Source organism: Argopecten irradians, chromosome 1 (genome assembly GCF_041381155.1).
Source record: "Argopecten irradians isolate NY chromosome 1, Ai_NY, whole genome shotgun sequence".
Taxonomy (NCBI): domain Eukaryota; kingdom Metazoa; phylum Mollusca; class Bivalvia; order Pectinida; family Pectinidae; genus Argopecten; species Argopecten irradians.
In genome coordinates, this window is record NC_091134.1 from 16,249,377 (window position 1) to 16,275,070 (window position 25,694).

The following is a 25,694-nucleotide window of genomic DNA, read 5'->3' on the forward strand; positions in this document are numbered from 1 at the left end:
GGCCCATTATTTTAGGTTGAAGGGTATACTTAGTACCTATATCAAATATTCGTTGTTGTATATTCAAACACCCGTCAAAGACCCACAAGTCTGCGCAAGTCAATAGGTAAATATAATACGGTAGATCTGCGTAAGTCGTGCGGGATTTAAAATGGCTAATCAATACATCTACTGGACTTTAAATGCTCGTCTGGCGACCCAACAATTGTGTTCTGTGTTTGTCAATAGTGAACCTGTTAGGCCTTTGGAAATGGGTTATTGACTTTTTCTATCTTTCAATCATTATTCTTTTGATGAAAAAAAGTCCTCTCTGAAATTCCAGTCAGGTAGGGTGGTAGTCAGGCGGAAATATAAAGGTTTGAATATTAAATGAAAAACAGAATTCAGTTATGTTATTTACATATTTTTTTGTGTAAGTTTTCAGTCACAGACATGATGAATTTAGTTTAAATGTATTTAATAGGATTCAATTGATCTTTCTTTCATATATTTATTTGTATTTGATATTTTATAGAGGTTCAATCTTTCCATTTATCATTCTTTCCTTTATTTATTTTTACCAATTTTTCATTTATTGATTTGATCAATTGAATTTAATCCATTCATTTTGTATATATATATTATATATTTGTATATGTGTTTATTGTAGAAAGAACTTAATTTATGAGATTGTAATGACTTATTGAATTAAATAAAACATTCGTTTTCCATTTTAGAAAAGATTGAATCTTTTGATTGATATAGATTTAATCATAGTTTATCACTAATTAACTACATAAGTTAAGATAATATATGGTATCTATAATTATCAAGGAAACTGAGGGTATAGAATGTACTGGGCCTGTTACATGAACAACTTATAAGTCTGATCGGGATGCGTGGGGTAGGGCAAGGGAGGGGACTATATAGCTAGGATTGCATCATGTCTGTCAATCCAACCGACCTTTTCCAGACAATAAGATATCCTATACTATAAAGCTTTGGAACTTCTTATTATGTCTGTTTGTCCATCTATAGCTAGGTGAGACATTGTGTCACATAACAAAACCAGGTCACTGTGACCTATATTTTTGACGTTTGATCTCAGTCAAAGGAAAGGCCTATCTAAACTCTGCTATCCCCTATACTGTAAGACTTCGGACAACAAAATTAGTCAGTAATATAATTTACATAACAATGACATTTGATGACATTAACAGTATTGAACTCACAATCAAGAGTTGTAAAGCTACTTGTAATATACCATAAAATTCTAACCACTCAGCCACTGTGACACCTACTCACCATTTAAATAATGCCGTTGGGTATATATTTGTGGTTTTAAAGCGACGCAAATTTCTGGACATTTACCGTAGAAATGCAGGTGTGTTGTGCCAAGGTGTAGCGATCGTAGGAAATAATGGATAGAAGCCCGCCACTTGCTCACTGGAACCAATGATAGGCTTTAATATACATTGAAAACAAATTGATACTTGTTTAGTAGTGTACAGGATATTGTGGCCGGTGTTGTTGGAATTTTGGAGATTTAACCCGGCGTGGTGTTAATTCTTACAGTCAAAGCTATAGTCAGGGAACAGGTATGTATTACTTATTATAACCCAATACTTGCATGTTTAAACTGGATTTTCATTTTTAAAGTACAGTACTGGAAATGGAGATTAGTTAGAAAAGTTACCGGGATATATATATCGGTTGTGACAGACTGTGTGTGAATGGTGAGAATGGCAGTCACTATGTGTGACATATATTATAGAATGTGGTGAATTCTGTGGAATTATATTTGGAAAGACTAGTGTATTATATATTATACATAAACAGGAAAGAATTGGTAAGTGAGTGATATTTAAACAATTTATATCACATGCATGCGATTACTACATATATATTTGATGTATATACTCTTTATATATTTTGAGAGCTTTGATTAAGGTCTAATGGTATGCCACAGTGATATAATATATACCAGTAAATACATGTCCACTGATGATTATTCACCGTTGATCAACCTATCACCTCTGGATTTCAATACTGAAACAAATAATGTTGTGTTATTGTGAGTAGCTGTTGTTTCAACTTCCTGAATATTATAGTTATAAAGTTAAAGCACACTAAAAAATATTTTCAAATTGCAAAGAATTTATATTTATAAATATTTCTTTAGTTGTGATTATACATGTAGTTTGTAAAATTATTTGTTTGATATAAATATTTTCGTTGCTCAAAATCCGATTGGTACGATTTAAGGGTCAACTCTGATCAGGGGTACAATTTAAAGTGAATTAAATCTGATTGGAGCATGCAATTTCAGGGTGAAACCTGAGGGTTACAATTTAAGGGCCACCGGTACTGCTTAGTTGGTCCACTCAAATATTGAGAGTGTCTTGAGTACAAGAGGTCTGAGTTCGAGTGCCAGTGTCTGATCTTTGCAGACTTTCTCTCCAAAGGCACTTTTACCCTAGATGGTGACTGACATGTTTTGTAAACAAAAAATAAATTGTATATACGGTATTTGTATATGTTATATGACCAGAGAACAAATTTATTTTATATGTGACTAACAAGATCAGAATTTATATCTCTAAGATAAGTTTGTCTTATTGCATTGAGTATAATGTATACAGTCCTGTATATAAATATTGATGTCCTCAAGATCAGGTACGTGGATGAAACACGGACAAATGACTGTAATGTATAGAGTTCTAACTTAGAGTTCTATACAGTGATAGTGCAGGATTTGTAATGTATTATGTGCACCTTTCCATAAGGAAGGTAACATACATATACTGTATTGGTACTTGTGGCTTCTGATAACTTAATTCTGATTGTCCTCTAAGATAGGGTATATAATGAACATGCGAGTTAATTAGGTCACTGTGACATAGTTATAAAGTAAAAGATGAAGGGGTGAAACAAAAGTGGCACATCTTTGATCAGATAACCTATAAAATGTGAGTGTACTGTAACTAGCGATATCAAGATCGAGATATGTATCGGGACTGGACTTGATCGATCATCAGTGACCAGGTAGCTCAGCGGAAGAGCACTCAGCTAGTGTTCAGAGGTCCTGGGTTCGAATCTTGTATCTCTTTGGGGGCGAAGACTTTGAAAAGAGGGGAGAGTGCAGCGGAATTGAACTGGGTCGATAATCGGTGACCAGTAGCTCAGCATTCTGCTAGTGTTCGGAGGTCCAGGGTTTGAATACCAATCTGGCCACTACATCTTCTCCTCTCCTGTTACACCTAGGTCATCATGCACACATTTCGGATTGTTTAAACCAATCAATCATTGTGAGGTGTATGTCAATGCAATGGACATCAGTTCCTGGTAGATGTTGGATTGTTGAAGGCTGACTTGAGTTTGATATGTGGAACTCTTCCGTCTGCCTAAATATTAAAATTTGTTCATCTGGTTACTCTGAAAAAAGTTACAACATCCAATCTACCGTACATGTCGCATTTTAGTCACAATGTTATCATGATCATTGTATTTGTTCTCATTTTGTAACACATAGTGTCATACAGAGTGCTAGTGTCATACAGAGTGGAGGGTTTGCATACACTGCACTTTTTGCAGGGTTTGCGCTCAGGGCTTTCCATATATATAGGGTCCACTTTAGATAAAATGGGGTCCCCTTATGTAAATAGAATGGAGTTCAATTAAAAATGTGGGGTCCTTTTGATTTTCTATGCTTAAAAAGGATACAGGGACAGCTTTAACACAAATGCAAACACTGCATGAGTGTGTACATATTAATTTTGATTAAACATTTTGTCCTTTTCTTAATTTTTTATAATCATTCCCTACCTTGGATGTGTGACAACAAAATTTCAAACCACATGATCCTTGGGACCTATGAATTAACACTTATTATTTTTACTATAGCTGGATACTCTATGTAGGCCTACAGATCACCGATGATCGACAAGTCCACTTCCATAACATTTCTCTAACTGTAGAAACAAAAGCACAACTTTTGTCTGCTCATTCTAAACAATGAAGAACCTTTGAAAAAAATACAATGATGCATGGACTATATAGGAAACGTTTTTTAGGTCCATTTACTTGGAATAGAAAACAACTGGTAAATTATTAGTTTATTGTGCTAGCTGGTGTATAGTGTTCGTTTAAACTTTGTTGTCAAACAAATACTGAATGTTTTCTAGATGTATATCTGAAAATCAATACCTCAACAAAGGAGTATGACATGGATCTTTATTGAATAGAATATGGTTTGTATAAGACCTCAACACATATATTTTTAGTACTTTCTATATATAAAGATGAGCCATATTGTTAAAAGCCTCTTGTTAGAAGAAAGACGTTCAATATATAAGCTTAGATTAAATCTGTATTTGAATTTTTAATTAAGTACTGACATGAAAGTAGTTAGGAAATTCACAAAAAAAATTCATGAAGTTAATTTTTTGTATGCCAGTGATATATATATATATAGTCCATCTATGACGAACAGCTAGTTAAATGTAGCTTGATTATAATGTCTAATTGATCATTGCATGTGGCTTAATGAGACATAACCTATAAAAGTGAGTTATTGAGTCGATCGTGTGAGATATGAAAACCTTTTTAATGGCTCAGTTTGAATACCAAAGATATTTCAGTTGAATGGCAATATCTGCAATTACTGAAACATTCCTTTGTAAGTTGAAGTCAGTCTGGTACAGCAAGTATATGGGTAACACAGTTTTATGATCATAGAGGTATTCTAGCTAATAAGCATTGTTAGATTGAGGGCTCTAAAACTTAAAAGCTAGTCTGAAAATCGTTTCATTTCACCTCTTGTGATTTAATACTTAAATGTTATTTATATATCTGCTATTCAACACAATGTATCAATTTATATACTATAATCTTACATATGTATATGCCGTTGACCTGAAGGTTAAAAATTCAAACATCTTGTCGGTAATTTTACTGTTAATGATATAGTTCTATGTATATCTTGATTAATCTAGTGTACGTCCCATGGTTACTTAAGTTTTTAAACCTAAGGGCAAAATGTTTTAGAAGCTAAAAGGACAGATTCTATTGGAAGTGACTGACTGTGAAATCGCTTTACTTAGTTCTATTTAACTGGCAGATTTAAAACTCCCATAACTGTTTGTTTCTCAAGCGACTTAGGGAATGGTAATGTTTAGTTTGACTTTAAGCTCATCTGAAAAACCTTCTCAAGTGTATATATAAATTTTAATTCAAATTGAATATTTGTCGATTTTGGAGCCAGTATCCATAATCATATATTTGCATACTTAGTAGCATACTTAATTATTATACAGCCGTCAATTTTTGCTGAGGTTATTTTTTCACAATTTTACACGATGTAAGTGTGATCGCAAAATATTAATTAGGCAACAGATAAATTGTATGTACTAGTACTCTTATCGCATTATCAGAATTTCAATTTTAACTGTTTTAAGTCAAAATCGTGAATTTTTGTTCTATCCATGAAAATAACTGGAAAATGAATATGAATTCTATCAGCTCCCCCAAAAAGTTTCGAAAATAACAGCTCAGTGGGACTACCCATTCTGTTAATATCTGTCATATTGGGATCAAGGTCAAGGTCATTGTGTTATTTCTTGACATTTGTTGAGTTTATGAAGTATCAGATTGGTAGCTATGTCGTTGAATATAAAGATTTCGTGTCTTTCAATTACAGAATTGTACTGTGTAAATTTAATTATCCAACAACATGTTTTTATTAGCTCACCTGAAGCTCAGAAATCCTAAACCAAACTAAAATACAACCATACAGAGATTTCTTTGTTGATTATCCATTATGAACTGTATACAATAAGCCATGTATACACAAACATGCCAACAATTAGTCCTTCTATTGAGATAGAAATGGAAATTGAAGATCAGGGTTTACGATAACAGCTTTATTTTCTTGTTCCATGTAGACAGTTTTGTACATATGTGATCAATAATTCTAATGTTCTTATTGTTCGGTCAAAAGTCTCAAAAACTTTCGAGTATATTGTTGATCAAGGTCAACACAACATGACATCGATATCCCATGTTGTATTTATACAGAGAAACCTAATCTATGGCCATGTCGACTCCTGTACAGAGAATATATAGATACAGGCATTTCAGATGATCAAGGGACATTTCTTTAATTAATCACATGCATGTTTTCTCTTTCTTATGTAAACATTTGTGTAATACAATTGCTCCCAATAATTAATAAACAGGTGTGTTATGTATAAGAAATAAAAACTTCTGATTTGTGTCTCACAAATCAAGTTCAAACAAAGAAATATGTCATATACTTAGAATAGAATAAGCTCAATTGCCTACATTAAATCTTTCTATATATATATAGAAATAAAAAAGTAGAAACACGTTTATGTTTACCGGACACTGAGAATTTAATGTTATTCAAAATATTTACATATACAGGTGTACATGTAATAGCATACATTATGATGTCAGCTGCAAACAAGAGGTCTGAAGGGCCTGCATTAATTATTGTGTAAAATTTCTATTTTGACATTAAAGGCCCACTACCTTTCCGAAACGGCTTTTAATTTTTAAAATGGGAATGTAAAACAAGATCGATAATTTTGTAGAGTCCAGACGGCAAAACAGCGAATTGACTCTCCATTGTTTTCACATATTACGCAGGCAATCTTGCATATGTTTTGGTGTCGTAACCTTATTTTAGATCATCGGTATGCATTTTTAGGTCATCTGACCGAAGGTCAGGATGACCTATTGTCATCGTGTTTCGTCCGTCGTCGTGCGCCGTCCGCCGTCCGCCGTGCGCCGTCCGCCGTGCGCCGTGCGTCGTGCGTAAGACTATTTATACAAATGCCTACTCCTCCTTCATCCTTTGATGGATTTCATCTATATTTGGTTTGAAGCATCATTAGGGAAGGACAATCATATTTTATATAAATGAGCCTGGTCCGACCCCTAGGGGCTGAGGGGTGGGGCACCAAAAGAGCAAATTTTCTTATTTTAAGCTTTAAAATCCTACTCCTCCTTCATCCTTGGATGGATTTCATCCATATTTGGTGTGAAACTTCATTGGGGGAAGGACAATCATATTTTGTATAAATGAGCTTGGTCCGACCCTAGGGTCAGAGGGGCAGGGCCTCAAAAGGGCAAATTTTCTTAATTTTAGCTTTAAAATCCTACTCCTCCTTCATCCTTGGATGGATTTCATCCATATTTGGTGTGAAACTTCATTAGGGAAGGACAATCATATTTTAATATAAATGAGCCTGGTCCGACCCCTAGGGTCAGAGGGGCGGGGGCCACAAAAGGACAAATTTTCTTAATTTTAGCTTTAAAATCCTACTCCTCCTTCATCCTTGGATGGATTTCATCCATATTTGGTTTGAAACATCATTGGGGAAGGACAATCATATTTTATATAAATGAGCCTGGTCCGACCCCTAGGGGCTGAGGGGTGGGGCCCCAAAAGGGCGAATTTTTTTATTTTAGCTTTAAAATCCTACTCCTCCTTTATCCTTGGATGGATTTCATCCATATTTGGTGTGAAACATTATTGATGAAGGACAATCATATTTTATATAAATGAGCTTGGTCCGACCCCTAGGGGCTGAATGGTGGGGCCCCAAAAGGGCAAAATTTTCTTAATTTTAGCTTTAAAAACCTACTCCTCCTTCATCCTTGGATGGATTTCATCCATATTTGGTGTGAAACTTCATTAGGGAAGGACAATCATATTTTATATAAATGAGCCTGGTCCGACCCCTAGGGGCTGAGAGGTGGGGCACCAAAAGGGCAAATTTTTCTTAATTTTAGCTTTAAAATCCTACTCCTCCTTCACCCTTTGATGCATGGATTTCATCCATATTTGGTGTGAAACTTCATTAGGGAAGGACAATCATATTTTATATAAATGAGCGTTGTCCAACCCCTAGGGGCTGAGGGGTGGGTCCCCCAAAGGGCAAATTTTCTTAATTTTAGCTTTAAAATCCTACTCCTCCTCCCTTGGATGGATTTCATCTATATTTAGTGTAAAACATTATTGGGGAAGGATAATCATATTTTATATAAATGAGCGTGGTCCAACCCTAGGGGCTGAGGGGTGGGGCCCCAAAAGGGCAAATTTTCTTAATTTTAGCTGGCTCACTTCCTGTTTTAAGGTTTCAGTCTCCGATCTCAATGAAAATTGGTCTATAGGGTTTTAATTGATGCCTAACAACATGCAAACATTTTCGTAAAGATTTTGGTATTCCAAGATGGCCGCTGGCCCACTTCCTGTTTAAGGTTTCAGTCTCCGATCTCAATGAAAATTGGTCTATAGGGGTTTTTAATTGATGCCGAACAACATGCAAACATTTTCGTAAAGATTTTGGTATTCCAAGATGGTCGCTGTCCCACTTCCTGTTTTAAGGTTTCAGTCTCCGATCTCAATGAAAATTGGTCTATAGGGGTTTTAATTGATGCCGAACAACATGCAAACATTTTCGTAAAGATTTTGGTATTCCAAGATGGCTGCTGGCCCACTTCCTGTTTTAAGGTTTTAGTCTCCGATCTCAATGAAAATTGGTCTATAGGGGTTTTAATTGATGCCGAACAACATGCAAAAATTTCTTAAAGATTTTGGTATTCCAAGATGGCCGCTGGCCCACTTCCTGTTTTAAGGTTTCAGTCTCCGATCTTAATGAAAATTGGTCTATAGTGGTTTTAATTGATTCAGAAGGGGGAACTTTAGGTAAGGACAATCATATTTTATAAAGGACAGAGGTAAGACCCGTGGGGATAGTATGACCGAGGTCCAAAATGGGAGCTTTACTGAAATTTGGCTTTAAAAATCTGACTCCTCCTTATATTAATCCTTGAATGGGTTTCAACCATATTTGGATGAAGGGCTACCAAGTTTGGTCAACAAATGACATTTACCTTTTTCAGAAACTTACATATTCAACTAAGGAGTTCCTTGTATTGTTTATATTAATCGTTAACCAATACTTTATACTGTGACTTTGTTGTTTTGTGCCATGAGTCAGATGACCGTTAAGGCCCATGGGCCTCTTGTTTGGTGTTATTAATGTTTTTTTAAGAAACCTTTATATTTTGCTCCGGAAAGGTAATGGGCCTTTAATTGTGTGACAGCTTCCACTTCATTCTATAGTACTAGGTATACCATCATAGAAAGATACAATGTATGTGACTCCTTGACAGCTTGCACCTCATTCTACAGTACTAGGTATACCATCATAGATAGACATGTAACTCCTTGACAGCTCCATCTGTTTGATGTATCAATTTGAGTTGTGAAAAAGGTATAGTACGGATGATCTAAGCATTTGGTTAAAATTTTCAGAGCCGTATAATTATCACCTATGCGTTTTGTAATACCAAATAAACTTGCAAATTCAGACTGCACATATATAGATGAAGGTACAAAAAAAATTCACCATTATCACTTGTCTGACACCCTGTATGAGTGTCACATTACCTATGGAATACAGTATTGTAGTTAATCGGTTTTTATATTTAATCCTTATAATAAAGGAATTGAATTTAAGTTGGAAAAGGTGAAAATTAGAAATGGCTTATATATAAAAACCATTGTAGTCGGAGTTTAAACAGTTATATGTAAGAATTAGGTAAAACCTGTCATCTGACTTCCCAATAACGGCCAGACAGGAACTAAACCAGTGAGTCTCCAGTTCTGATAATCTATGGTGAGGATCAAAGAAGTATTATATGTAAGGTGCAAGAGGAATTATTACATTATGTATTATTGCAAACCACATTACGAGTTTCTATTTTTAACATGTAAGTCATTTTTTTGCACGGTTGGTTGTACTTTTAAGACGCTTCACCGCTGACAAATGGTATCATTTCACTATCAAAAACAGGAGCAGACAATTTAGTATTTTTCTTCAGTTACAAAAGTTTCTTACAGGAGCAGACACCTTTACCACCATTGAAAAATTTGAGCTTCTAATTTTGTTTCAAGCTAAAAGTATGAAAAATAATTAATTACATCTGGAAAAAAATTCTGTGTCACTATATCCTGTATGGAATAAAGTACTGATTACTCATGCACCAAAGGCGAAATATGTTATTTTATATTTTTTTTGTGTTAATTAGACATATATGTACACAATTAAACACCAATTATTGTTCAAATGATGAATATCATTTATGCTCTGTCAGCGTCGGAGCATCTTTAAGATTAATCCATAGATAACCTAGCTGACCACTCTGTACTTTCTCTTTCTATATACTGGTAGGATAACATAATTGTGATGTCTGCTGCAAGAGGTCTGAAGGGCCTGCATTAATTACTGTGTAAAATTTCTATTTTGGCATTAATTGCATGACAGCTTCCACTTCATTCTACAGTACTAGGAATATACCATTATAGATAGATATGTAACTCCTTGACAGCTGTATCAATTTGAGGTGTGAAAAAGGTATAGTACAGATGGTCTAAGCATATATATATGTGCATGGTTAAAATTTTCAGAGTTGTAATCATCACTTATGTGTTTTGTAATACGAAATAAACATACAAATTCAGACCCCATATAGATGAAAGCAAATAAAATAAAAATTGACCATTATTACTTAACGAGTCTGACACCTTTAATCTGATAAGTGTCACATTTCCTATGGATTACAGTATTGCAGTTAATCTGTTTATATATTTAATCCTTATTATAGAGGGTGAATTTAAGTTGAAAAAGGTGAAATTAGAAATGGCTTATTTATAAAAACCATTGTAGTTGGAGTTTAAACAGTTATATGGAAGAATTAGGTAAAACCTGTCATCTGACTTCCCAATAATGGCTAGACAGGTATTAAACCAGTGAGTCTCCAGTTTTGATAATCCGTGGCTCCTGGATCAAAGAAGTATTATCAGTAAGGTGCAAGAGGAATTATTTTATTATGTAAATTGCAGACCACATTTTGAGTTTCTTTAATTAAACTGCAGGCCATTTTAATGTATAGTTGGTTGTATTTTAAGATTAATCACTAGATAACTATAGACCACAACCTGTACATATGCCAATTTAAAATATGTCCATTTATTGGGTCAAATATTGGGTCACACTGCCCTACTTACTGGTCTCACTGTTACACTAAAAGAACCTTATATATATGCATTCTATATGTAACAGGGTACAGGATTTACAATCAATCCTTTAATACCTGCTTTTGACAGGGATCGAACTCTCTAGCCAAGCGATATATTGTGGCTAGCATTGATCAAGGTTATTTATAAGTATCCTTCAAATTCTTAATCTGTAGAGAGAAAAAGTAATTGAATATATATGAATACTGGAGACTTCAGTGTGAATACTAAAAAAAGAAAGAGAAGAGTGTATATTGGTTCTGTATAGTATGTAAAGTAACATGAAATTTTAATTGTGTAGAGATTTCCGTTGTTATTTTGTAGTTATATATAATTACAATAGAACCGTTCATGGATACAAAAACAATTTTATCAACATATACCCATGAAATGATTTGAAAGCTCCAAACCTGCAAAAGAAAGTAACCACAAATATATCATATGATACAGTATTATTTTTCACGTTTTACATAGTAAAGGAATCATACTCTGGTCCCTTGGGTTACTGACGAGAGTGGTATCAGAATTACTTTGTCACCCTAAACCAGGTGTCTCCATGTCTAGTGTCATTCCAATACAGATGGCCATGTCCTTGACTGGTATAATGTAAACAGTATATCTGAGGTTACTAGTGATAGCCACTTCACATGTGTTATATCAACCCTTCTCTGTTCCATGGTTCTGTGTATTAATGCAGATTTGTGTTTACCTATGGAATGATAAAGTAGTACTTGATGTCGTTACCTGCTGATTTAGTATATATTAGAAGTACTGCTGGACAGGGCTGAATTCAGTTGGCTTAAACTGAAGGCTATTTGACCAGATTTTCAAGGTTTACAAGTTTTGACTTCATATCTGGTTGTTTTGTTTCTCCTCCTAAATATTGAATTTGGCAACTAACTGAAGTATGAATGGATTAGGTCCTGGTTGAATTGGGTTCACTTGATTGGTTCTGAAGTTAAAATTTCATTAGCTCATGTAATGACACTTGGTCAATCTGAATTTACTAGTGGACTGTGAGGCACACACAAATTCTGTTTAGAAATCAAGTTTATGACATATGGGCCAGAGTCCAGTTTTATCAGATTCACTGAAGTTTTCATATTTGTTTTCAGTCAAAAGATGTTCGCAGGTATTAGTGGAACTTGTGTAATAAACTTGAATGTTTTGTTTTTGCATTTTGATGGCTCTGAGAACTCGAAGTATCCAAATGACTTTAAGAGCATATATGGCGCTCGCTAATAGATGTTGAGGTAACAAGATTTGTCTTATGCTTTCACTAATGCCGAAATGAATTATTTTTGTGTTAGTTTTTGACACATGACAATTCTTGTGAATACAATGGAAAATTTGGCATAATGAAAAGCCTTAATTCTTACAATTACCATTGTGAAACGGTTGACCGCCAACTTTTTATTTTGGTCCGACTCTCAAAATTAATAGGCTATATATAAGCCTGGCTATACATGCATTTGTATATATAGTGTAAGTGCCAGACTGATTATCATAATACATGTATTTTGTGGTATGATTTAATTGGCACGATGACAAGCATGTGAAACTGCTGTGCTGTCACCAAGTCCATTGTGGTATCTTTATTACAGCTTTGTTAGAATTAGTTAATTTTATGCCTCTACCATATTGCAATGAAATGGAAAAGAAAGGTGAAGACAGATATTTTTAATGCTAAATACGCATATGTAGTGGAGTAATGAAGCTGTAGATGAAAGTGTCAAGTAAATATGTTCGAATAATTGGTGAAGAGAAGTTATGGCAATATACAAATAATTTTTCAAACTCCCACAACCGACACCCCCACCCCACCCCTCCCCTCCAACCTCTTCCTGGATCTGCCTTTCAAGGTATAAAGAATGCTTGTGATAGTGTTTTCATATTGTCTTTAGATCAAAATGTGCTAGAGTATAGGAAATGGAACATTTAAAAAAAAAACTTCTATCGGAGATAAGTTCTATAGCAGATATCAAATATTGATCAAGTCGTGTCTTTCCTGTTCATCAACTCTCTGTGTGTAATGTAATATGTATAAAGATATGACACATTCTCTCATGAGAACACCCGCAGTTGATCGTCATGTTAATGGATTTCTCAGAATCTGGTCATGAATGGAATTTATATTGATCTAATCTCCAAACAGGTTTTATCAATACCTGTAAATGAAGGATAACATACAGATAGCCTGAGCTGGAATCAGGAATATATCTTGGTAATTTTGTATACCATACCGTATGGATGCGTATGGTATCTTTTGTTCCGTCAGAGGGGCCGCAGTGGCCAATTCAAAGTGGTTAAGATGTCTCGACATATAACCACATGCTCTAGATCTCCACCCCTGGTTGCAAATCATTTGAATCTCATGTGATATAGCTATATAGGATCTCGCATGTTTTTGAGGGTGACTTTGTGAAAGTGAGAGTTTATCGGTAGCTGAACATGACTATAGTTAAATCATTGGTGATCAAGTAACTCAACCTGTATAATTGATATGCGGCTAGTGTCTGTCGGTTCCCAAGTTTGAATCCCTGTTTGCCTGTGTTATTTTCCCACTCACCTGTTACATACATGTAGTAAAGGCGATCTTTGTCCACCATTTAAAATATTTAATGGGAATTTTGAGCCATGCTATAACTATTACTTCTGTAAGTAAATCACAAATGTCAAGGATGGGATTTAAATGTCGGGATTAAGATGCCAGAAATGTCCCTGATATGAATACCCCAGACATGGTGGACACTAAGATCCAGAAGTTCAGTTAATACCAGGAATGTGTGTCAAACTCTGATACATAAAAGGTTTTAACTTTCATCTCAGTGTTAAACACAGTGTTAAACTATATATCCTACCTAATAGTATAGAAATTAATTCTGTAAGTTATAAGGGCATTTAAAAAGATGATAGTTCGTGCTGATCATTTTGTGCTTAGAAAATACCCACATATTATATTAAAAAAATTTCTTTGTGGAACATAGTTGTAATAACTCGGGAGTACTGAAGTAGCAGTCTGCTAGCTTTAACAACTATATAGCTACAGCACATACAAAATCTCCAGAGATGTGGCTAAATATCAAAATGCTAAATATCTATACTTTTCAAGTGAGTGCAGTTACATACCTGCATGGTAATTCATATGTAAACAGATTCAGATGTATATCTTCATTGTCGTGATTTTAGTATTAATTGATGGTAAACATTTTTGTTTTGACACAATTTAAAGTGCAAAATTGAACAATTATTGAACACATTGAGTAACTTGTGTATTAACAATTATTACTCTGGCAAAAAAAGTTTAATACGTATAATCATATAAGTTTTGCTAGCACAAAATGTGCTAAATTGTTTTGACTGCTAAAATATGTACATTTACAACATTTAGCGATACTGGATTTATAGTCAATCTTTTAACAACCAAGTAACTCAATTGGTAGAGCATATTGCATCCATTTAGTGTTTGGAGGTCCTGAGTTTGAAACTTGGTCTAACCACTATAATTTTCATATCTCTTTTTACATATACAAAAGAAAAGAAGAAAACTATATACATGTATAGATGTCATGCACCAGTATCAAGATCATTTTTCATCGTCCAGCTCATTATGGCTATGCTTCGTATATAAATCAACAATTTTACAACATCCATCTGCCACTGGCTATAATGTGTGACTGATATAACGGTTCGACATTCATTTAAATGTCAATCACGGAGCATAATACCCTGGTATAATTGATTACTGGAGGTGTTCTGAAACTTGTGGCACAGTTTACAAAGACCTTGGGGTATTTCCTGATAAGTCTATGATTTCCCCATTAACTAATTTATAGTCTTAAATCATGAGGTTGTGTAAAGTTTTATTTTCTATTAAGACCATAATCACAAGAAAACATCAATAACAACCGATATGGCAGAAAATTTGGTCTAGTTTTCTCGGAGACATGGATTAATTGTTATGTGGTGGCTACGTTTGATATTTAGTTTCAAATGTTCAAATGTTATTTTTTTGCAGTAGATATTATGGTTCATCTTAATACCAAAATTAAAAAGCCTTTTCATTGGAGTTGATAGCCCTTTTTATTGTAATAAATAGGTTATATCACTCATGTATATGATTAAAAGAATGCAAATATGTTGTTGACTAGCTAGGATACATAGTGGTAGTGTTGTCAAGATAGTCTGACATGCTATCATGGACACTAAGATAAGGTCATTTATATCTGGGTTATGAGCTCAACACCTACAACAGGGGCAGTACGTTGCATTAGGCTTGGACTCATAATTGATCTCACGTGCCATCTTTGTCTCTTTAGATAATTATAACAAAGACTTGATATGAAATAACAAAATGTAATAATTGAGTTAAAACAATAAAATAGTTAAAACAACAGAGTTGAATTAAGAAAATGTGATATTAGATTTGAAATAAAAAAAATGTAATATTTATAGAGTTGAAACAACAATTTGTGATAAAGTTCTCCTATCAAAATCTATTTTTTTTTCTGTTCCAGATTATCAAAATGATTAGTGAAGAAAAGGTGAAACAATCTTCATACCAATGTTAAAAACAAGCGCCATGGAAAACGGCTGATTCAATTACGGATTTCAATATGTCTGGTGTACTCCATTTTGAGGATGGTAGGCGGTCCCCGACCCTTCATCTTCATCGCACACGGGACCGCACACGTTTTCCTTCGGGGGATAAGGAAATAAGATATGGCGTTACGTTTGATAAGAGGAGCAACCGCCATCATAACCGACAGGGAAAACAAAAACACAGCAACAAAGTCCGACGAACTTTGGCATTTGACACAGATGACGATGAGGATGATTCCTCTTTGCACAATGGTGGTCTGGATTTCACTGACAAAATCGCAGCTTTACGATCACTTATAATTCCGATGAAAGATCCTCCTATTTCAATTTTGAAATCTAAACATAACCAAGATCAAGAGAAAAAAGAACGAACTTCAAAGTTAAATACTGATACTTTTACAGTGGATAATAAAAATTATTCCGAAATTCGAGTTTCGAGGAACGAGGATGATAAAGCTAAGGCCAAACGATCACTTTTGAGTCGTAAAGTTGATAAGGAATTGTCACGAATGTCTTTCATTAACTACCAGGCACATGTTCATCTGATGGATAGAGAACACGAAAACAAAAAGGACAAACAACAAACACCCCAGAAAGATGTACATAACGGCGTTATTAAAAATTCTTCTGTGTCAAATATCCTTGATGAATATATAGATCGTCACGATAGGAAAAAACGGTGTCCAAATTTCTCAGAGGGATTAGAAAGTTTAGTTAATGAATGTCATGAAGATAATTTAAAATTATCATCAGGCCGGTCAGGGCAGCATATCAGTCAAGTTGGTGAGGTTGAACTGAAAGCTAAGAGGAAGGGTGGTATTAGCCAGTCTAATATAAATGGAGATGTCGATATGATTCAAAGTGGAAATCGAACCGATCAGCGTAGTAGAAACTCAAAGTCTAGTCAAAATGCACAGACAATTGGTTCCCAAGAAAATGACCCGCTTACTGACGTGGGATCGTTGTTGAACAAAGATGGTGGTTACCAGGGATTCAAAACTGTTCAGAGCAACGTTCCGTATTATAATCCAGGAGATTCCTCGCCCGGTAGGGAGTCTGTTCATAGGACAAAAAGTCCTAGGTCAAAACATCACAGATTAAGTCCACAAGTGCCAAAAGCCGATTCTAATGCCAAAATCATGTATGGAGAAAAGGTCGGATCTAGTCATGCTGAGGACACAAAATATCAAACAAATGTGCAGAGCTATCTGGGCTCTGTTAAAACCAATAAGAGTGCTAAAAGAGGGGAGATAACTCCAAGGCAAAAGCATTCTACTGAAAATGATTATGTCGATCATCATCGTAAAAGTTCCAATATTGGAAGTGACCGCTTTCATAGTGATGGCTCAAAGAGAAATCATTATCACCACAAAAGTAGGTCACCTAGGAGACGGGATCAGATGGAATGTGCCGATTATTCCATGTCCGATTCCTCTAAGGAAAATATTCCTGATTCTGACTGGGATAGTGATGAAATAGATGATAAACTGTGTAAGGGTATAAGTAGAACTCAACATCGAGGTTCAGAAAGAATTGTGAATGGAAATGTACAACATCGGAAAAGTAGAGAGAAGTACTCTAAAGACAGATGTAAAAACTACCTGGAGAGACAAAATAGTAAGAAAAACTATGATGAAAATGGAATTTCAGATGAAAGTTTACAAATTATACCAGAAAGAGACATGCATTCTGCTAACAGACCTGTCTCCCAGCCCTCCTCGAAAAAATTTCAGGATGCTGTAGAATCAAAGTAAGTGTTTAAAAAGTAGACTACGGTGTATAGTAATGTCATTGCATGTTGCAGAGTTATCTGCCCTTGCAAGTTGGTCGGGTATTGATTGTGGCGTCATTATTGTGTGAGAGAATTAAATCGTTACTCATCATAGTTGACCATTCAATTTGGAATATACACTGAACAAATTGAGCTTCATTTCTATAGTCAGTTAATTATAATAGGATAAAGTTCTCTATCTATGTCTCAAGAGATATTTTTAATTTCTGAAAATTTGTCATGGGATTTTTGTTATCATCATTTGATTTCTTAAAAATTAACAAAAGGTATATAATGTAACCCAAATAATTCCTAGAATAAAAATGTTTTAATGTGAACTAAAATTTAAAGGGTATCGGACACCAGTCTGTCAGGATCGGTGTGGTGGTCCGGGAGTCAGTCAAGCGTGATACGAGCTGCAGAACTCATCAAGAAACTTTACAGTGCTGACCCCCATACTCGGGAGGAACTCGTAGCCCCCATAGGTAAACTCATATCAGGTAAACCTCAGCTCTAAAGCTATAACCCCAATATCGGGGAACTCGTAGGTAAAACTCAGCTCTATGCTATAACCCCCGGAGGAACTCGTACTCAAGGTAAACCCAGCTCTATTGGCTATAACCCAATACTTAGGAGGAACTCGTACTCAAGGTAAACCTCAGCACTATAGGGCTTAGCCCTCATACCCGGAGGAACTCATACTCAAGGTAAACCTCAGCTCTATAGGCTATAACCCTCATACTCAGGAGGACCTTGTACTCAAGTAAACCTCAGCTCTATAAGGCTATAACCCAATACTTGGGAGGAACCTCAAGGTACTCTATAAGAATATAACCCTAATACTCAGGAGGACCTTGTACTCAAGGTAAATCTCAGCTTTTAAGGCTATAACCCTCATACCTCAAGCTCTATCAAGGGCTCTATAAGACTATAACCCCCATACTTGGGAGGAACTTGTACTCAAGGTAAACCTCAGCTCTATAAGAATGATAACCCCATTCTGGGTAGGAACTTGTACTCAAGGTAAACCTCTGCTCTTTACTTGGGATGAACTAAGTTTTAATATTTAATCTAGAATATCATAAAATAGCTTCCTTTTTGACATTTTATACACATTTATTTCAGGCCCGATTCTTTCGTCGTTGGTTGAAGCGAGTCCGCCATCACCACAAAGGTTTCCATAGAAAACATACTGTAGACGAACAAGAGGATGAAACCTTCACAGACTTTCCAAAATCACCAAGGCATAAAAATTGTGTACGTCATAGCACACCACGTAATTTTAATGACTCAACAGTCTTGGAGACTCAAAAAGCTCATGCCATCCTCCGAAACACATTAAAGGGAGATCATGATCTCAAGACAGGATTTAATCCTCAGGAAAAAGATTTGGCAGGAGATATGGACAACAAGTTCAAGGTCATTCAGGAGGACAAGGTCGCAGACAAGGTCAATCTTGATCAGGACCACAATCTTGCTCATACACGTTTACTCCATATAGAAAACTTCCTGGAGGACGCATTACAAGAATGGCAAAAGAACTCCACAGAGGATGCGTTATTGAATGAAGCCCTTAACACGAGACCAAAACAAAACTGTGATAAATTTGATACAGACTTAGAAGAAAAGTTAGAGTCAGTTAAATCCTCTGCTCAAAATTCTGATATGGATGTGATGAAAATGGGTTATCCTGTAAGGAAAAATTCTGTGAGCAGCAAAGACGGCCGACTTATAAAGAACAAAAGGAATAATTCGTTAGATAGGTTGATGAAATCTGATGATAATTCGGTGAAGTCGGACAAACATAAACAGAATAACGTTGTCATGGATTTGCGTGTCACGGATCACGTTCCGATCATCAGCGGTGAGTTTGGCCTCACTAACAGTCAGGCGTCAAGTCTGAAACAAGTACCTGTGGGTGGGAAATACATCAAGATACAGAAGAAGAAACGAGATTCGACAAGTTCTGTCCCTACACAAATGACACCCCGTATAGATAGTGACCAACAGCTACTGGACACAGCTAACTATGGAGTCTGTCTGCAGCGGTAAGTTAACCAATTGAATTTAGATCTAAAACATCTGATATCTTTTCTGTGTCATGACAAAAGAAAACTCTATTTGGAAAAAAGTTGGAGATAATTCTTCATTGCATAAAGATAAACATAGTCAATGAAGACTTGCAGATTTCCCACCAGGCATGGATTTGAATTATAGCAATAGAGATTTCTTTTAGAGTTTGAAAAATATTTGAAGTGATCAGTATTCTATGGTAAGTTTACTTTGCTTAAAAACTAGTTTCTGATAATCAAAGATTTGAGTTTTTTAATAGCTCTACATGCGATACTTTAATATGGCTCATTTGAGGGAATTCTGCTCAGATGTAAATTATGAACTAATATTTACAAATATTGATTGAGCCTGCCCTGTTTAATCTTGTAAAATATATAATATAATTATAAAGACCCTAATTTGTAGTGCTTCTTTCTTACCGAATTCACTTAGTGTACATGTATATTCATGTGTATTGAACACTCAGATTTAGGAATATATTTTTTCTACTTGTTAGTAATGAATAGTTCATAAAATCTATACAGGGCGGAAATATTTCTACGCGATCGACTTCTGAAGATCTACTTCAAGACCTGGAAAAATCGTACCATGGCTAAACTGAAGGAAAGTCGAGCTGTCGCACTGCATCGGTACCATTCTCTGAGGAAAGGAATGAAGGCGTTCTCTTGGGCCATTAGTCGCTCTAGGATCCAGGTGGACATTCTGAAGGCTCGCATCACAAGTATTACACTGTCAGCTCGCTTCACTCAGGTAAGAAACAATAACAGATGATTGTGTAAGGAATTCAGCAAATATTAAAGTATATACAACCTGCTTTGTAAACTCATTCACCCCTGAAAATTCACAATGAACTATTCCATCGTTTGAACTTAATGAATATCAAATGTGGCTTCAGGGGTTAGTGAGTTGATCCTAGATGAAGCCGCTTTTTCAAATTCATTTTTTTTTGAAACCTTATTTTATTGAAAACTTTAATTGAATGATAATAATTAGTAATAAAACTTAACGACCATCTCTTTACATAAAGATTAGCCATGTAATTACCATAATCCTTGTTGCATTATTTCTTTGAGTGAAGAGAGCTTCAATTGCTGCGAGTCAGTTTGGTGTATAGCACAATCAGTTTGTGGTGTATAGCACAAACAGTTTGTGGTGTATAGCACAAACAGTTTGTGGTGTATAGCACAAACAGTTTGTGGTGTATAGCACAATCGTTGGTGTAGACAATCAGTTTGTGGTGTATAGCACAATCAGTTTGTGGTGTATAGCACAATCAGTTTGTGGTGTATAGCACAATCAGTTTGTGGTGTATAGCACAACAGTTTGTGGTGTATAGCACAAACAGTTTGTGGTGTATATCACAATCAGTTTGTGGTGTATAGCACAAACAGTTTGTGGTGTATAGCACAATCAGTTTGTGGTGTATATCACAATTAGTTTGTGGTGTATAGCACAATCAGTTTGTGGTGTATATCACAATCAGTTTGTGGTGTATAGCACAATCAGTTTGTGGTGTATATCACAATCAGTTTGTGGTGTATAGCACAATCAGTTTGTGGTGTATACAGGGCGGAAATATTTCTACGCGATCGACTTCTTAAGATCTACTTCAAGACCTGGAAAAATCGTACCATGGCTAAACTGAAGGAAAGTCGAGCTGTTGCACTGCATCGGTACCATTCACTGAGGAAAGGAATGAAGGCGTTCTCCTGGGCCATTAGTCGCTCTAGGATCCAGGTGGACATTCTGAAGGCATATAACACAATCAGTTTGTGGTGTATAGCACAATCAGTTTGTGGTGTATATCACAATCAGTTTGTGGTGTATAGCACAATCAGTTTGTGGTGTATAGCACAATCAGTTTGTGGTGTATAGCACAATCAGTTTGTGGTGTATATCACAATCAGTTTGTGGTGTATAGCACATCAGTTAGTGGTGTATATCACAATCAGTTTGTGGTGTATATCACAATCAGTTTGTGGTGTATAGCACAATCAGTTTGTGGTGTATTGCACAATCAGTTTGTGGTGTATTCCGTCTTTGCATATTACAGAGTTAGCTCCCTTGCGGGTAGGTATCGATTGTTACGTCATTATTTTGTGAGCGCAATTCACATCGTTTTCTCAGAAACGTATGACGTTACGCTCCCAAACACATGACGTCATAATCAATACCTACCCGCAAGTGCAGATAACTCTGTAATATGCAAATTCGGAATAGCACAAACAAGGGATGTTGTTGCCTATTTTAAGATGTAGAAAAATAGTAATGTGCTGCAAGGGGAGACGACTATAATAGTTTGACTATTCAGAGCTACTGAATGCTCACTTAAACATCACAGCTTTATTAACTATTTTATTTATCAACCAGTGGCGAAATCTAGCGATGAAGAATCGGCGTCAGCGCTTGGAGAAATCCTTTAGTAGGTGGCAGTGTTTCACCCTGGAGTCACAGAAGTAAGTATAACTATTTCTTAAAAGTCTTCTATGTATCTTATACTCTGTAATACAATATTTGAACCTGAATCAACACATTATGTTGGGATTTAGCTCAGTCAAATTTAAAAATCTGTATTTTTTGTTCTTGATCAGGTGTGACATTTATAATCTTTTGGATTGTATAAAAATACCTTTTAATAGATTTTTGAAATTTGAGAAATTAGTTGCAGATTATGCCCTGTTGTCCATCCTCAGAAACTGAATCTACAGGAAAAACCCGATCAGTCAATTTATATTTAACCCAGTTGGGATAATTAAGTAGAAAAATATTTATAATTTGACCATATTATGATGTACGGACGTTTTAAAGGCGATGTAGAACTCAATCAAGAATTATAGAGATGTAAGTAGAGATGTTCAGCCTCCCCAGTTAATCATGCGTGTATCTCAAAATAAAATTAAATTGTATTCTTATTCCTCACTTCTGCAAAGTCCTCCTCACTTTCCTGTATGAAAAATCTCTCTCTTCAATCCAACAAATTTCTACAAACATTGTAAAGAAAGGAAGTCAAGAATCACTGAGAATCAAACATGTTGATGCAAGAAATGATTTTAACCAATATTTATACATGTATATTTACCTGGTATAGAGGATAAATAAGAGCTTATTTCAGTAAAGATTTTATAAAAATCTTCTCATGATCACTTTCATGTAATATAAGGATAACACAAGGCCTATTACATAAATTCAGAAACTACAATTATTGTTTTGAAGTACTTAATTCTTTTCAGGAATCCTAGTGCAGATTTGTACTTTGAGTAACATTTGATTAGATTAGATTGTTATATTGAATAATTGTTTTGTTATTTTACGTAAGTTTGTTGTCCTCCAACCATTCACAGATTCTATTTCTCCTCACAGCCCAAACATGTGATCCTGTGGTAACACGATCATCAAGTTTTTTGTGACACCACTGTTTTATTGTTTGATTAACTCGACTGCATTGTACATATACCTAAATGTGAATTGAGTGACGATTTTTAAGCGTATTTGAGAAGTAGCGGTCTTTATGGCTATGACATAACAGATAAATGTGGATGTTTGTGTCCTAATTTGGTATTGGTCAGCGATGTTGTTAAACGACATCTGATTGGCTGAGGTAATAGTCATATAATGATGTGATTTAATGTTGTTTTCATCATCAGTTTTCATGATCATAAAGATTTCCATCTACATTAATGATAGGGAATCATTTAGTCATTTACATATAAAAAAAACACCAAATTTTAATTATCATTTCACTCATAGCATTTTTTTCATCATAAAATATCAAAATCATAAATTTTTCCATCATGCCCTTGCTGTGGTTTGAATTTTGTGTGAGTAAACCAGACCTTGATGTTTTGAGAAGACCTGCACAATGTTGTTTTGTGTCTCAGGCATTTAAAAAAAATATTGCAGCTTGAATTCTTTGAAATAGTAATAAATGAATAAGAATTAAGTAGGTAATTGTCAATGAGATTTTGTGATACTTTTCTTATGAAAAGAAAAAAATGACCTTACACTTAAATAACTTTATGATAAGCAGAATTTTATTTCTGATTGATCTAATAATGATATAATGATCATTTCTGACTTTACTCATGTCGTCCTTGGTTTGTGACTTTTATTGTTTAATATACTGATTAGAAAAGATTTAGAAATTCTGTGGTGAAAATTGTCCATGATGTGGTTTTTTCGTTATTTCAGAGTCCGAAAACTTCGATGTCAGGGTGAACAGAAGATCTTACGGAGGGCCCTGACTCAGTGGCGTTCACAGTTCATAACACGTCTCAAAGAAAACAAAGCAGACCTACACTTCAGGTAGAACTAAATCAATATTATGATCTAATAGATTTGAACATATTTAATTTAACCATGTTTGATTCAAAGAATATTTTTGTCCCCATCACATTTTTCCTCTGTGTATTCAAGTAACCGTAACTCATTCTGATAACGTGAACTATTTCCATGGTTCTGTCAATGTCAAGGTAATGACTACCTGTGATCCCTATACAAATACAATTGCACAGGTATAACTGAATTTTTGTAACAACAGTTTGATTGTTATACTCCGGAATGCTGACTTACATTTTAGGTGGAGTTGAATAAGAATATTTGTAGATGTTTTATTAGGTGAAGGCATTTTTCAAATTTCATCTAGACTATATTTTAACATAAGATAACATCAAAATTCACTAACCAGTCAATTCAAAATCATGTTTTAATTGAAAAATATCAAAAAAAAACAACCCAATGCTGATAGGTACTTCTGTTTAATTTTTTCTATTACCTCAATTCTAGAACCACCCTCCTCACTGAACAGTTGACGTGCTGGAAACTTTTCACCAAGGACTCGAAGGAGAAAAAATGTCGTATCACAGCGGCCAGGTAAGGGGAGACAACTAATGTGTGTGTTTGTGTGTTACTAGTTGTCATAATACTGATTTTCATGTTTGTGTGGATTAATAACATAAAGCTAACATTTCCAGGTAAAGGGGAGAAAAAAAACAATGCAATTATTGTGTGATAATTATAAGGTTTAATATAACCAGATAAAGGGAGACAATCAAATTGCAGGGATGGCATTATTGTTTAAATGTTTGTATACCTAAGTGCATCCTCAATACTCCAGGAGTAACTATTATGACTGTCGTTATATCCAAAGTAAAACTGAAGTAAAAAACTGAGATCAAGAGAAAAAATAGCTGACCAATTCATCCTTCAGAGTCTTCATTTGACGATTACAAGAGTGATACCCAACACAATTTTAAAGCAATACAATGTATCATTAATCCATTGTTAACTCACCTGGTCCGAAGGACCTTGTTAACTCACCTGGTCCGAAGGACCTAGGTGAGCTTATGAGATACCGTGGCGTCCGTCGTCCATCAACATTCGACTTCTTTTCCATAACCAGTGGTCGGATTTCAACAAAATTTGACTGGTAGCATCCTTATGGGCTACTAACTAAAAATTGTACAAATGATAGGGCTGACCCCCCAGGGGCCTGAGGGGTGGGGCCAAAAGGGGTCAATTTGGCTATTTCCATATAAACTAAGCTTGGGATAGCATCCGTAATGCAATGGTAGCATCCTCATAGGGTGGGGATTCAAAATTGTACAAATGATGGGGCTGACCCCCTGGTGGCCTGAAGGGTGGGGTCAAAAGGGCTCAATTTGGCTGTTGTCATATAAACGACTTCTTCTCTGCAACTAAGCATTGGATTACGCTCTTAATGCAATGGTAGCATCCATACAGGATGGGGATTCAAAATTGTATAAATGATGGGACTGACCCCCCCGGGGGCTGAGAGGGGGGGTCAAAAGGGCTCAATTTGGCTGTTATCATATAAACAACTTCTTCTCTGCAACTAAGCATAGAAGAGCACTCATAATGCAATGATAGCAACCAGAATTCCTTATAGGGTGGGGATTCAAAATTTTACAAATGATATGGCTGACCCCTCGGAGCTTTAGAAGCGGGGCAAAAAAAGGTCAATTAGGCTACTATTTTCATAAAAATTACTTACTCTCTGAATCTATGTATTAGATAGCATATTTGTATGGTATTTATAGCATCATTATATTGTTGTGAGCATATTTGTATGGTATTTATAGCATCATTATATTGTTGTGATTCATATTAAACAAATTTTGGAGTCAATTTTGCTAATTTTTC

The 25,694-nt window shown here is 35.2% G+C and overlaps 1 protein-coding gene across 1 annotated transcript in view; it reads left to right on the forward strand.

Moving 5' to 3' along the window:
- The first annotated feature begins 1,373 nt into the window (after positions 1 to 1,373).
- LOC138318982 (uncharacterized) overlaps positions 1,374 to 25,694 on the forward strand; it is a 48,549-nt gene continuing 24,228 nt past the window's right edge. The window contains 8 exon segments of the mRNA XM_069261849.1: positions 1,374 to 1,577; positions 15,607 to 17,441; positions 17,814 to 17,938; positions 18,583 to 19,510; positions 20,060 to 20,285; positions 21,906 to 21,991; positions 23,724 to 23,837; positions 24,318 to 24,404. Of these exon segments, the coding sequence (XP_069117950.1) occupies positions 15,706 to 17,441; positions 17,814 to 17,938; positions 18,583 to 19,510; positions 20,060 to 20,285; positions 21,906 to 21,991; positions 23,724 to 23,837; positions 24,318 to 24,404 (3,302 nt within the window). The 5' untranslated portion in view covers positions 1,374 to 1,577; positions 15,607 to 15,705.